General features: G+C 42.4%; 1 protein-coding gene across 1 annotated transcript; it reads left to right on the top strand.

Annotated features, from left to right (window-relative positions):
- Positions 1-2,812: 2,812 nt before the first annotated feature.
- Positions 2,813-8,323, top strand: LOC109118064. The gene is made up of 4 exons (XM_033756074.1): positions 2,813-2,912; positions 3,006-3,139; positions 7,613-7,673; positions 7,758-8,323. Exons 1-4 carry the CDS (start codon positions 2,813-2,815, stop codon positions 8,321-8,323), a joined length of 861 nt encoding a protein of 286 aa, XP_033611965.1.
- Positions 8,324-15,034: the final 6,711 nt, after the last annotated feature.

Below are 15,034 nucleotides of genomic sequence, written 5' to 3'. Positions count from 1 at the left end.
GGTCCTCCTTAGTCTTCATCCTCCTGTGACTCATTTGCGTTTCAAATCTACTGAAGTAATTCACATATCAATAATTTTACCAATTAAATATCCAAAGTCCATCTGTAGATTGCACAGACCGTGTATGTCCATGGTGTGCATTAGATGAACTCTCTGCAAGTGTACCAAGTCCAAGCACTGTGGCCACGGAAGCCTCCATCTGACCTCAAAGCACACCTGGAGATGTGCAGGCTCAGGTAGGAACCTCTGCAGAAGGCAGAAGCTGCGGAGACCCTCCCCACAAAGGCAATGGCAGCAAAAGAGTGGGTAGAGAGCCTCCAAGAGAGGTGCCCAAGAGCAGTGCAAACTGCTTATAGACCTTGCAAACTGTTGCCGTGTTGGACACAAGGCACCTGGCCCGCAGAACCACGAGGATGGAAACCTGGTATGGGACACTGCCTGCGCCTGCTTGCACCCGCGTGGACTCTTGTAGGAGCTGATCTCTGAATAACATGCTGATGGGCTGAAAGGACCATGTGAAATGTGACGTAAATTCACACTGACATGAAGTCAAAGGGGCTTACTATGGATCCTTCAGGGTAAACATTGGTCCAGTCAGGTTGTACTTATTATTGGTTCTCCTTACTCCTTTGCATCAGCTCTTTAGATTGCAACTGTCCATGCCTTGGAAGGCTCAGCACTATAGTTGGGAAACACTCAACTTGTTTAATTTCATGATGACAAATTAGGGTGAATCACATGAAAAATCTCACCCATAATTCATTTAGATGACATTTACATCAGGCTTGGAGAAGGGTCCTAAAGAGATTTAAAACTTTGGAGTGGTTGTGAGGGAATAGGACGATGTTAGTAAGAGATAAAGACATGGGAGTGGGAGGACGGGATAGAAAGCGATGGTTGGAAACCATGGGCCCCTCAGAGTTTATAGATTGGAACTCATGTGTGCCCTGGTGGATATCAATAATATATGGTGTCTTTTTTGGCAAATTTCCCAGGGATACTTGATTCTTAGTTGAGATCAGGACTGTTGTATCATGAACATATCACTTTTTTTTCTTCCCTGCAATGTAGGGACACAGTGTGCATTCCTCCTGTGACCTGAGGGTGCACAATCTAGACAAGGTCTGGGAGCACACAGCTATCCCCCTGCAGAAACCAAATCTGTCATTGCCTATTCATAAAACTCTGTGTCCACAAATACGACAAATGCCTGTATGTGATGTAAGGTGCTCCTTGTGTGGTGTTTTTACAGCAGCAGTAATAGAACACGCTCCTCCCCAGTTTGTGTATGTGTTAAACTCACACTCTCATGCTTCAGCACACGCAGCCATTAGTAATCAATGAGTTGCTTCCAACTTAATCTTCTTACTACAGGGCATAGGGTGACCTTGGTCCCAGGCAAATAAATCTTACCCTTATTTTCCTGTGTAACCTCAAAATTTCCAGGTTCCTTATTTTTACTGCCTTGCAACTTCATTCTTTTGGAGCACTGAAAACATTATTAATTTACATTGAATCCAGTTTTTTTATTATAGTTGTAGTCTGTGTTGTAACAAAAGAGACCAACTTTTTCATGTGTCTGCGTTTGTGTGATGATGAGTAGCTCACTTTATAATAAGCAGAAGCTTAGAACATTTGATTAAACATTAACAGAGCAACTGAAGATTTAAACTGAAATGTTTTGCATCTTGTTTCTCTCTGATTGTTAACTTTCTGTGTATCTTTTCCATACTGGGAATGCAAATCAAAGCCTCACAATCAGTAGGCAAGCCGACCACTGAGCTGTATCCATGGCTCTATTTGCATACATTGGGAAATTAATCAGCATGAATATCCAAGAATGCTGACTCACATAGTCATGTGTTGAGATTTTAAACAAATATTTGAGTTAAACATGATCAAGTTTGATGGAGTGTGGTCTTTATGTAAATGCTGAAATAGTAAAATTATTGTAAACAACATGAAGGTCATAAGCTGCCTGGAGATAGGATGCAGGAGGGAAGCAGCAGGAGGGAGGGATGGCAGAGGAGCCCCAGGAAACACTGCAGGATGACACGTGTGTTCCCTGTTCTGTCCGTGTGTGCTTGTGGAAGATACTTGTGTGTTAATACTTCTCAGGTGCTCACTTAATAGCTGGGCAGTTTACATGTTCGATCTGATGAAGCTATCACGGATAAACTGTCTCTAAATATAGATAAAGAGTGAGCGAGTTAATGACAGTTGAAAATGAGAGATTCACGGACAGGCATCCACGTGAACACTGGCTCTGTTTCCTCTGAGCAAACAGCAAAACTCAGCAAAGTCACACTTGTGCTCACCACAGGAAGAGGGGAACAGGAACATCACCAGGTTCCCCTCTCTGTCCAGGACCTGGAACAGGAAGCAGTTTGTTCACAAATTTGGAGAGCCTAGGCCCAGATAGTGTGGAGAACATTTGCAGGGCATCAGCTCTGCTATAGAAGAGGAAACTGTGTCCCACACTTTCATAATTTTACATGAATTTTACTTTCATCATTTTCCAAGCAGACAAGTTTAATAGAAAGATGCATGCTATGTGTACATGACAAATAAAAGTAGGTGAAGAGATAAATTCAATACATTATCTCAATATGTGTTTTCCTATAATCGTAAATGAATTCATTGGTAACAAACTATCCCAGCACACTCTCACTGGATGTGGGCACTGCCCTCTCTGAGTTATCCATCCCCACTGCTGTCTATATAGCAGAAGGTCATGCAAATAGGGCCTCACTGTGCTGTTAAAAACCAGCCCAGCCCTGTCCCTGCAGCTCTGCAGAGAGCCCAGCCCTGGATGCCCAGGTCCTCCTCCCTCTTGGTGATCAGGATTGAACACAGGCAGCGCAACATGGAGCTTACCATGTGTTGGGTTTTTCTGTTTGTAATTTTGAAAGGTAAATTATTTAGAGCAAAAGATACCGAGGGCGTGAGTGTACACAGTGGATGTTTGTGACAGTTTCCTGAACAAGATGTCTCTGTGTTTCCAGGTGTTCAAGCAGAGGTGCAGCTGGTGGAGTCCGGGGGAGGCTTGGTGGCACCTGGGGGATCCCTGAAACTCTCCTGTTTGGTGAGCAGCCTGAGAACCGAGGACACGGCCGTGTATTACTGTGCAAGAGACACAGTGAGGGGACCTCAGTGTGCGCCCAGACACAAACCTCCCTGCAGGGGCGCTATAGTCCAGCAGGGGTCACTGTGGTTCAAGGAGAACAAGGCAGGGCCCCAGCAGCAGGTGCAGAGAAGGCAGCAGAGGGGTGAGGGCTTCCTGTTGGCCTCTGGGGTTTCCCTTCCGTATTAACATCACACGACCTGAGCAAACCTTGAAATGCATGAGCTGCAATGAAGTATCCAAGTATAAGTGAACATTCCGTTAATATTGTTGAAGTATGGAGTTTCACCTCATATATCTAACTTGCACTTGATGGGTAAACCCTGGTCCCTGGTGTGATGACTTCAAACACAGGCAAACATGATCTGAAGTAACTAGGAAACTTTGTCAACTGCATTTTCTTTTCAGTGTCAACTCATCATTATAAAAAATTGTATCTGCTAATTTATTCTCAAGTGTGAGGATTTGTCTCATACAAGAATACATGATACAGATTAAGGAATTAAGTCTTTCCCAACCCAATTGGCAGAGTCTGAAAACACCCAGCTCTCTCTTCTATCCTTGGCCACCGCAGGATGTCCGGTCCTCAGGCTCAGCCCCAGCACCTTGTAGAGTCCCGTGCTCAGGGAGGAGGGAAGAGCTAATTTATTCTCAAGTGTGAGGATTTGTCTCATACAAGAATACATGATACAGATTAAGGAATTAAGTCTTTCCCAACCCAATTGGCAGAGTCTGAAAACACCCAGCTCTCTCTTCTATCCTTGGCCACCGCAGGATGTCCGGTCCTCAGGCTCAGCCCCAGCACCTTGTAGAGTCCCGTGCTCAGGGAGGAGGGAAGAGAGAAACTGGGCTGGACTCAGGGCGGAGTCCAGGGGCCTTGCTGTGCTCTTCCTATCCGAGGGGGCAGAGCAGGGGTTGGGACTACGCTTTTCCTTTGGACTTTAGAAATTGTAACAATTTTAAAACAGACTGTAACACTTCTCCCTCTAAATCCCCCCTCTCTCTTTCTCTCTCCTCTTTCTTTATCATCTCTCATCACTAGGATTCAATCTATGTATCAGTAGAAGGTGAAGAATACATGAGGGAAAGTGCTCAGGTACGATAACATTCATTTTTCTAAGAAGATTCTCATAATTCTGTATTCATACATTTTCTATATTCTATCTCACTTTTATCTCTGTTAATTCTGTATTTCCATCACACATGTATTCTCAAATTTTCCTAAAATGATCAAATATGCTTCTATACTTAATAATATCTTTCTTACAGCTATACTTTTCTGTGAAGAAATGTTTTAGTGAACATAAGTTCATTTCCACACCCAATCCCCACACACGAACATTTTAGTTCTTTTTTGTTGACCCCCAGTCTCTTGATCCTATTCCCATTTCGGAGACATTTGTCAACTCACTATCATGTATTTAACATGCTATTTATTGTCAGTTTTTCACATTAAAGTTTTGTATTAAGACTTGTTTGCAGTACATAATATTTACTTCCACTTTAGAAAGTAGGTGTTTGTGCTTATCACATCTTGATTCCTGTTATTCCCCTTACCCTCCCTTCCTTCCTCCATATTGGGTTTCTGGTGGTAACACCCTCACACACACTGCTGTACATCTCCATGTGTATAGAATGGATCAGAATGATGCCAAGATTCTACTTTAATAATGAGGAGATGGAATATAAAATCAATAACAGGAAATAATATAAAACTAAGGGGAAAATTCCATAAACACAAGGCTGTGTCCAGGAAGAGATCCACATAACTGCCTGGCCTTTACCTCTTTTTATTAACAAAAATGAAATTACACAATCTAAATTAAAAACGGAACATGTGTTCCACGTCTCTACCAAAAACTCTTGGGAAATATTACAAAAATGGAAAAATGAATAAACACACTGCACTCAGACGTGTGAAGACACCTAAAATTCACAATGACTTAGATGGTACATGTCCTTTACAGCTAGGGCTATAAAGGAATACTCAGTAATTTATGTTACTGCTCTAATTGTCCCCGGCTTGTCTGGAGGGCTACATTGGATGAGGTTCTCCAGAGCAGCAGAGATAAACCAGACACATAGTGACAGCACACAGAAAGAGACATTTCCTCGGGAACTGGCTCACAGGACCATGGAGGCTGGGAAGTTCCAGCTCTGCCATTTGGGCTGCAGGTGGAGACCAGGGAGCTGGAGGTGCAGGCACAGTTGCAGGCTGTCCACTGGGGAATCCCTGCTGATTGGTGACACCGGTGGTTTGGGCTGTGCAGGCTCTCCTGGTTAATGAACTTCACACACACGATGGAGTGGAACCTGCTCTTCTCAGAGTTCATTCACTCAAGTGTTGATCAATTCCTAAGAACTCCACAAGGAGACACATGATCCTCACAGAGGACCAACAGGCTGACCTACAAACTCCACTAACAAAGCCCATCCTGTAACTTTTGAGCACAGCCCTACAATCTGGTACGACACAATGGTGAAATCTTAGTCTGGACTCAGTCATTTCACCAACGTCTTCTGGTCCCTCAATAGAGAGTAGAGTTATTTTTAATTGTATGTATACAAAAAATAAAAGAGTATGAGATTTTCAATTAAAAAACTGCATTTTCTTCAGAGTTTTACACTATGCCATGCACGTAGTAACAAGAAATGGAGCCAAGATGTCATAGCACATGCACTGGCCATGAGGTGTGAAGGGAACACACACACTGTCACCAAAATGGAGGACAAGGTAATAGGACAGGGATATAAAATAAACACTCTGAATCCTCAAGGTTAAACTTGAAAGGATAATGGCAGCCAAAACGATGGGCTACAACAAGGATACACCTGCACTTCCGGGCTCTGTTGTGGAGATTTCGAGTACATATGAGGAAAAAGACCCATCAGGTTAGGTTTTTGTAATCATACAGATCATATGAAATTCACAGAACCTCTGCCCATGGACTTCGAATGTTTTTTACTCTATTTTTAAAACATAGTACATTTATCATTTCATTTATGATTGGGGGCCTATGTGCTCTAAACTGTTGCTTCTCAGGTTGCATTCCGTCTTTCACATGAGGTTTTCACATGACCAGTATTTTGGAATGTTTTCCATTGCGAGAGTATCTAATGATCTCTGATCTCACTTGCTTTGTTTTTGTTTTTCTTGTTATTTTTTGAGACAGTCTCACTATGTGATTTAGAATGGTCTTGGATTGACTATGCAGCCCTGGCTGGCTTTGAACTCATAGAAATCCTGCTGCCTCACAGTCTTGACTTCTGGGATTATAGGTTTGCACCTCCACACACATCTGGATCTCTCATTTAAAAAATGCAGCGATGTAAAATTTTGTTGACAAGTTTGGAATCCTCCTTGAATGTTTTCATCAGAAATAGATGAACATTTCACTTTCATTATTGATAGTATTGGCCTTCTTCTATCTTGGTTTTTGAGACAAGCACCGGGATGTCCCAACACAAAATGTGGTCCCATGTGTGGTGTTCTCTGGGCCCATCTGAAGGTCAGGGCCAGGAGGAGCTGCACTGTGTGCGCAGAGCAGGGCCCTCTTCATCCCAGCACAATCAGCATCTCTGAGAGGCAGGTGGGGATGAAGCCAGATACCAAGGCTCATATGCCCTTGCTCCTTGAGTATTTCCCTACATCTTCCTCCTGTCTCCCTCTGACTGGTGTAAGGTGAGCTGCTGAGGTGATTTTCCAAACATTCTATTCAGGCTGCACATTTAGAAACTTGAGTCATTATGAAGCCATGAGTCTTCAGGGACAGGGTTGTACGAGGAAAGGTCAGAATGTCTGTAGTCCATGAGAGGTCCCAGCATTTTCAGATAGTAGTAGACTTCTCTGATTACAAAAAGCCAAGAATGGGCTGAGACAGAGTAACATGGACTCCAAGAAAATTTCCCAAATGAGTTAACTGTGAAAATGTAGGGAATAAGATCTAGAAGTTGTCTATGAAGACTACCCTCAGGGATGCAGCAATACCTTTTTAAAATGCAGTCATGGAGAGGTGGACAGGCATGGCACCAAGAAGAAAGAAAGCATAGTTAGATTCTTAAATATTTTGCTCTGTCTCCAGCAAAAGCCCAGCAAATACACAATTCTCTGCCTTACTACAAACTCTCCCCTGGAAAGGCACACTTTAGTAAATACATTCAGCACATCAGAACCCTTTCCGGACATGGACACTTTCATGTTAAAGTTGCCAATGAAAACTGTGCTCAAAATGAACAAAATCTTTGCTCCAACTCAATTTATCTGTGTGTAGAAGTATCAGTACCACAGAAGATACAGAACAGTGTCTTTGGGCTGTTTCTCGCCCCAGTGCAATTGATCATCATAAGCAAAACACTCTCCTGGGAAGAAGCACCACACCCTGCCCTCTGTCCACCTCTTATACCCTCACTGGTTTCCCCATGCAAAACAACCCCAGGCTCCAGATGAAAAGCCAGACCTGGCTGAGCAACCCCAGTCTCCCCTCACAGGAGCCTTCAGAGAGCATGGAGTCCTTGGTGCTGCTCCTCTGCCTGGTGGCGGCTCCCTGCTGTGAGTGTCTCTGAGTTTCAGGAGAGGGAGCGGGGCACAGGGTGTGTGGTGCGTTTGACTGATGGTGAAGCTTCTTGTCCCCAGGTGTCCTCTCCCAGGTGCAGCTGAAGGAGTCAGGACCTGGCCTGGTGAAGCCTTCAGAGACCCTGTCCCTCACCTGCACAGTCTCTGGATTCTCTTTCACTGATTATGCTGTAACCTGGGTCCGTCAGCCTCCAGGGAAAGGACTGGAGTGGATCGGTGTGATAGGGAGTAGTGGAAATACAGAGTATAACTCAGCCCTTCAATCTCGAGTGAGCATCGGCAGGGACACTTCCAAGAGCCAAGTCTCACTATCATTGAGCAGCCTGAGATCTGAGGACACAGCCGTGTATTACTGTGCAGGAGACACAGTGATGGGAAATCAGTGTGAGCCCAGATGCAAACCTCCCTGCAGGGGCTCCCAGGACGACAGGGGGCAGGCAGGACACACTGAGCTCTTGTCGGGCCCAGGAACAGGTGCAGGATCCTGGGTCTGCTTTGCTGTTAGAGTCTGTGGTTTTCTCTTCCTGTCCCCAACTTTGCTCAAGAACTTCTTCAGTGTAGGCTTCTACAGACTTTGGATTTTTAAAAAATGTACCTTCTTTCTTATGAGTACATGTTTGCAGTAGAGCCAGTTTACAGTCAACTTCAGAACGGAGTGCATGTATAGAGTGCCGCTTGATCCTTTAAGGAATCTCCATTCTATTCATCATTAACTTGACTCTTCCCTCCTCTAAATCTCCTTTCCACATTTTAGTTCATGTTGGTTGATATTATTGAATTTATCTCATGTTTATGACATATAAAATTTACATTCATTTTTCAGGTTCATGTACATGGCACGTACATATCCTAATTTTTTTTCCTGTCCCCTATTTTTTCATCTATGTTCTCTTGGACTCCTTCCCATTTGTAAGAGATCTACCTATTGTCTTGTCTCCTTCTAGCCATTCTTTACTGTGCTTTATGTTTATATTTTGCCTCACTCAAATGAGAAGTACTATACGGTACTTAAGTTTTTGTGTCTGATTCATTTTACACAATATTATATTTTCCATGTGCATCCATCTCCCTACAATGTCTCAAATCCGTCCTTCTTCATAGCTGAGTGACATTCCACTAATTCTCGATACCACATGCATCCTCTGTTGATGGGCATACAAGCTGCTTCCGGAATTTAGCTCTTAGGCATAGTGCTGCTATAAGCACCGGTGTGCACATTTTGCTGTAGCACGATGTGCTTAGCTCTTTCGGGAAGATACCTGGAAGAGAGCGAGCTGGGTCTTATGGAATTTCAAATGTGAGCTGTTTAAGGAATTTCTGTCCTGAGTTACACAGTGGTTGTACCAGTTTACATTCCCACCAACAATGAAAGAGCGTCTTCTTTTACCTGCAGCCACAGCAGAATTGTTACTAGTAGATTTTTTTAATGATTGCAGTTCTGTCTGGCAAAAGATAGAACGTTAACATTGTTTTAGTTTGAATTTCTCTAAAGGCCAGGAATGTTTAATATCTTTTCCCATATGCATTGGACACTTGTATGTCTTCCTGTGAGATGGACTTGTACATTTTACTTGCCTGTTTCTTGACTGGGTCTTTTCTTTTATGTGATCTAATCTTTTTGAGTTTTTCATACAGTCTAGGTATCATTCCTCCCTCTAAGGAATAGCTTGAAATGAATTCCCCATCGTGTCCGTTGTTTCTTCACTCTGCTAATTCAATTTGTAGATGCTTTTTGATTTGATGTGATCTAAATTTGTTAATTCTTAGTGTTTCTTATTATAGAAATATGGTTCTGTTTAGGAATTATCTCTTAAATCTATGACTTAAAGTGTTTTACCTATTTCCTTATCCAGTAGGTAAATATTTGTAATTGCTCTGACAATGACAAACATTGAAAGAAAGGCTGCTCTGATCCAGGCTCTGCATGTTCCAGATTCCATTGTACAAATTCATATAAGCGGTAAAATCACTTTCAACTTCAAAATCCAAAACTAGGATTATTTTCTCAGTTGCTTTTAGATAATCTCTTTGCACATAAAAATGAGCCATGGGTGCACACATTTGCAGTTTGCACAGCAAAATTCTGCCTGTTGCAACTCTTTCAGGTCCTTTCCATGGACAATAAACTGCCCTGCTTTCCATGCTTTCGTATTTTTTCTTTTAAATTAAGATACATTTTCATTAAATAAAAATTAAACTCAACCAGCTGAATTAGTGTGGAGTCTTTGCATTTCGATGATCTTTACTATTCTTCCTCCCCAGCCCATCAACACCTCCTTGCCCAAGGCTCTCTCTGCGGACTCCGCTTCTCTGTATCTTAACTGGTCTCCATATTTGCAGTTTGAATTATTTATTGTTTTGCCTTCTCATAGTAGAGAACCATGCAGTATTTACACATCAGTGTCTGATTCCTTCAACAGCATGATGATTTCATAATCCATCCATTTTCCCAGATGGCTTACTGTGCACCCACTGAATGCCCTGAAACCACAGATCAATCACACTTCTCCTCTTTTTAGTTATGGATGTTGGGTATTGTGTTCTAGCAACAGAAGACTATTGCAACCACTTTGATTTTGAGATTAAAAATCACCCTTAAAAGAAAGATTGCAGAAGCATTGTCCACAGAGAAAAGGCATCATGACTGGTGTCGTTATTCTTCACAGAGGCTTTATGGATCATTTTTATTCCATGACTTTTTCTTTGTTCTTGGAGGCCACAGCATTGTGTTTACTGATACTATGGAAGGTTGTGTGTTCTCACACTGACAGACCACAAAGGGTCTGTCACAAAGGGTTTTCATTTCAAAATTTCAACTGGGACCCCAAGATGTTTGAACTCAAAAAAGAGTGCTACAGTCTTCCTAAAAGCCTTGGACTCTGACATTATCATAAAACTTACTAGGGGAGGAAATCCTTTGAAGGATACATTTCCAAATAGCAAGGCTTCTTTCCAGGGAGATTCTTTTTCCTGTTAAGATTTTCCTTCCTCAGTGATCATGTCTAGAGTCACCAGACATTCTTCATGCTGCCTCCGCATCAGCACTCAGAGACGGACTCCTCGCTGTCACATTGTGCAATCAATAATTACCATGGGATTGTCAAACCAACAAGACCTGGCAGCAAACTCAGCATCATAGTCAGCTCTGGCCTTTTCCCCACATCCCAAACAATGTTTTTTCCATTAATGATGATCACTGTGGACAGAGGTACACAGTCCTCTGTGTGGTTTTTAGTCAGGATCATGACAAATTTCCCAACACATGATTTAGGGAACTATCAAAATTAAAAAATTTTTTCTCATTGATTTTATTGGTACATTTTAAGTATACTGTACAGTTACATTCATAACTGGGATCTTGTACCTTTGCATGAGACGTCTTAGTTCTCATTTTTTCCCCTTACCCCTGCCCTCCTTTCAACTCCTCCTCCTTTCCCTATTTACAAACACTTTATTTCCATTTTTTCATTTTCTCATATTTTTTCTTTTCCTTTATTTCCTTGCCCAACCCTTCCCACTACTCCTATGCCTTTAGCCCTTTTCTTTCTATTTCACATTGTCAATATATGCCATTAGGATCTTATGTACAATTATAGTTTTTCACACCAGAGAAACTATTCGGTATTTATACATGTGTGACTTATATATTCCCCTTAAGAGTGTGACCTCAATATGCATCCACTTTCCTATGAATGACTCTATTTTCTCATTCTTTATGGCTGAGTCCTATTCCATTTCATATAAAATGGTTTATTTAATGGTCATTTTATTTTTGTCTTACAGAGTTATTGTTGTAGTGGAATGAGATGCTCCTGACTGGAGAGCAATGAACATCACTGATTTTCCCCATCTATTAACCTAATCACTTTTGTTTATTTTGCAGGCAAATCATTAATGTGACTGCTTCCTGGAATCTTTTCATGAGCTTATTGTAACCAGGAGATAAGTTGGACAAAACATTCAATTCATTACTAAATATTTTTAAAAGGAAAAGGGAAATTATAGAATAAAAAGTAATTACCTAAAAAAATAGGCAACTTTGGATAGTGGAATATGGGACAGTGCATTTCAGAAAGGAGGTTATAAGCTGAAGGAGTACCCTAAGAGCACCAGCATTTAAAGCACTAATTAAACCAATAATGGCCACGTTTATTATCATCCATTTTGGAGAGAAGACATTTGGATGTGACATGATTTACATGTCAGGCACAGCAGTACATTTATTTACACCAGAATCACCACAAGCACATCGACAATGCAGTGCCTATGATATTAGCAAATCTAGGACAGCACTCGGGGAGAAGCTTTGTCTGTGCAGTTGTGGCCTTGCAAGCTGCCCATCCACAGCGGACACATTGCTGTGTGGAGCAGAGCTGTGATAGTTCAGTGCCCGGGATCAGCATGTGGGCAGAATCAGACTGATGAAAGAAATCTGGATGACGCTTCAGATGGAAATGAGGAGAAGTGTACTGGAAAGTGAGGGTAAAGACATCTTTGCATCCAATGGGGAAAAAAGGGTGTTTATGTCCAGGTGTATGGTGAATGTCAAAAGTTTCCAGGAAGCCATGAGACATGGTGGGATAAATCTCCTAAGTACACTCTGAGGGTTGAGAATAGATTTTCCTCATTTCTAATGATAAAATGAGTGAAAACGGCAACAGGATATAATGAAATATCAATTCAAAAGGAAAGGAAAACTTAAATATTTGGAAGTGTCCCAGCCTGGCCATGTCATAACGAGAGCAAAGATTTCTTAGGGCCAACACTGAGGTCTTGTATAAGGAAGTTGTGATAAGGAGAGTGGCATAGACTGAGACAAGCCTAATGCTGCTGAACAGGAAAAGAGAAAATGATTCCAATGGTGTTTAGAGTCTTCCACTCCCACACAAGCCTAGAATACATGAACTTGAGGTCATGACAGCCATAGATGGTCATGCTGTCATTTCTCAGGGTTTCCTCAAGTGTCAGCCCCATATATTTGGGGACCACATTCCTGAGTCACCACACGTGTGGCTCCTGTGTGTCCAAGCACAACGTGGGCCTCCATGGTTGACACTGCAGAGTGCACAGACCATGTATGTCCATGGTGTGCATTAGATGAACTCTCTGCAAGTGTACCAAGTCCAAGCACTGTGGTCATGGAAGCCTCCATCTGACCTCAAAGCAGACCTGGTCATCTGCAGGCTCAGGCAGGAACCTCTGTAGAAGGCAGAAGCTGCAGAGACCCTCCACAAAGGCAATGGCAGCACAAGTGTGGGGTGAGAGCCACCAAGAGAGGTGCCCAAGAGCAGTGCCTTGTAGACCTTGCAAACTGTTGCCCCATTGGCCACAACGCACCTGGCCCACAGAACCATCAGGAAGGAAACCTGCTGTGGGACACTGCTGGCGCCACCTCGCACCCACGTGGCCTCTTGTAGGAGCTGAGCTCTGAAAATCATGTTGATGGAGCTGAAAGGACCATGTGAAATGTGACGTAAATTCACACTGACATGAAGTCAAAGGGGCTTACTATGGATCCTTCAGGGTAAACATTGGTCCAGTCAGGTTGTGCTTATTATTGGTTCTCCTTACTCCTTTGTATCACCTCTTTAGATTGCAACTATCTATGCCTTGGAAGGCTCAGCACTGTAGTGGGGAAACACGGAACTTGTTTCATTTCATGATGACAAATTAGGGAGAATCACATGCAAAATCTCACCCATAATTCATTTAGATGACATTTACATCAGGCTTGGAGAAGGGTCCTAAAGAGATTTAAAACTTTGGAGTGGTTGTGAGGGAATAGGACGATGTTAGTAAGAGATAAAGACATGGGAGTGGGAGGACGGGATAGAAAACTATGGTTGGAAACCATGGGCCCTCAGAGTTTATAGATTGGAACTCATGTGTGCCCTGGTGGATATCAATAATATATGGTGTCTTTTTTGGGAAATTTCCCAGGGATACTTGATTCTTAGTTGAAATCAGGACTGTCGTATCATGAGCATATCACTTTTTTTTTTTGCCTCCCTGCAGTGTAGGGACACAGTGTGCATTTCTCCTGTGACCTGAGGGTGCAGAATCTAGACAAGGTCTGGGAGCACACAGCTCTCCACCTGGGAAACCAAATCTGCCATTGCCTGTTCGTAAATCTCTGTGTCCACAAATACGACAAATGCCTGTATTTGATGTAAGGTGCTCCTTGCATGGTATTTTTTGAGCAGCAGTAATAGAACACACTCCTCCCCAGTTTGTGTATATGTTAAATTCACACTCTCATGTTTCAACACACTCAGCCTTTAGTAATCTGTAAGTCGCTAACAACTTAATCTTCTTATTACATGGCACAGGGTGACCTCAGCTCCAGTCAGATAAGTCTTGCCCTTATTTTCTTGTGCAACCTCAAAATTTCCAGGTTCCATATTTTTACTGCCTTGCAACTTCATTCTTTTGGTGCACTGAAAAACATTATTAATTTATATTTAATCCAGTTTTTCAGTTATAGTTATACTCTGTGTTGTAAAAAAAGAGACCAACTTTTTCATGTGTCTGCGTTTGTGTGATGATGAGTAGCTTGCTTTATAACAAGCAGAAGCTTAGACCATTTGATTAAACATTAATAGACTAACTGAAGAATTGAACTGAAATGTTTTATATCTTGTTTCTGTCTGATTGTTAACTTTCTGTGTATATTTTCCATACTGGGAATGAAAATGAAGGCCTCACAATCAGTAGGCAAGCCCACCACTGAGCTGTATCCATGGCTCTGCTTGCGTACATTGGGAAATTAATCAGCATAAATATCCAAGAATGCTGACTCACATAGATATGTGTTGATATTTTAAACAAATATTTGAGTTAAAAATGATCAAATTAGACAGTGTGTGCTCTTTATGTAAATGTTGAAATAGGAAAATTAGTGTAAAGCAACATGAAAGTCATGAGCTGCCTGGAGATAGGATGCAGGAGGGAACCAGCGGGAGGGAGGGATGGCACAGGAGCCCCAGGAAACACTGCTGGATGACACGTGTGTTCCCTGCTCTGTCCATGTGTGCTTGTGGAAGAGCGCTTGTGGATTAATACTTCTCAGGTGCTCACTTCATGGCTGGGCAGTTTACGTGTTCTATCTGATGAACCTGTCACGGATAAACTATCTCTAAATATAGATAAAGAGTGAGCAAGTTTATGACAGTTGAAAATGAGAGATTCACGGACAGGCATCCACATGAACACTGGCTCTGTTTCATCTCAGCAAACAGCAAAACTCAGCAAAGTCACACGTACTCTCTGCACAGGATGAGGGGAACAGCAACATCACCAGGTGCCCCTCTCTGTCCAGGACCTGGAACAGGAAGCAG

Source organism: Fukomys damarensis, unplaced genomic scaffold (genome assembly GCF_012274545.1).
Source record: "Fukomys damarensis isolate Sample0158 unplaced genomic scaffold, DMR_v1.0_HiC HiC_scaffold_25, whole genome shotgun sequence".
Classification (NCBI taxonomy): Eukaryota; Metazoa; Chordata; class Mammalia; order Rodentia; family Bathyergidae; genus Fukomys; species Fukomys damarensis.
Note: the sequence above shows the minus strand (reverse complement) of the source record. Positions and strands in the feature narration are given on the sequence as shown.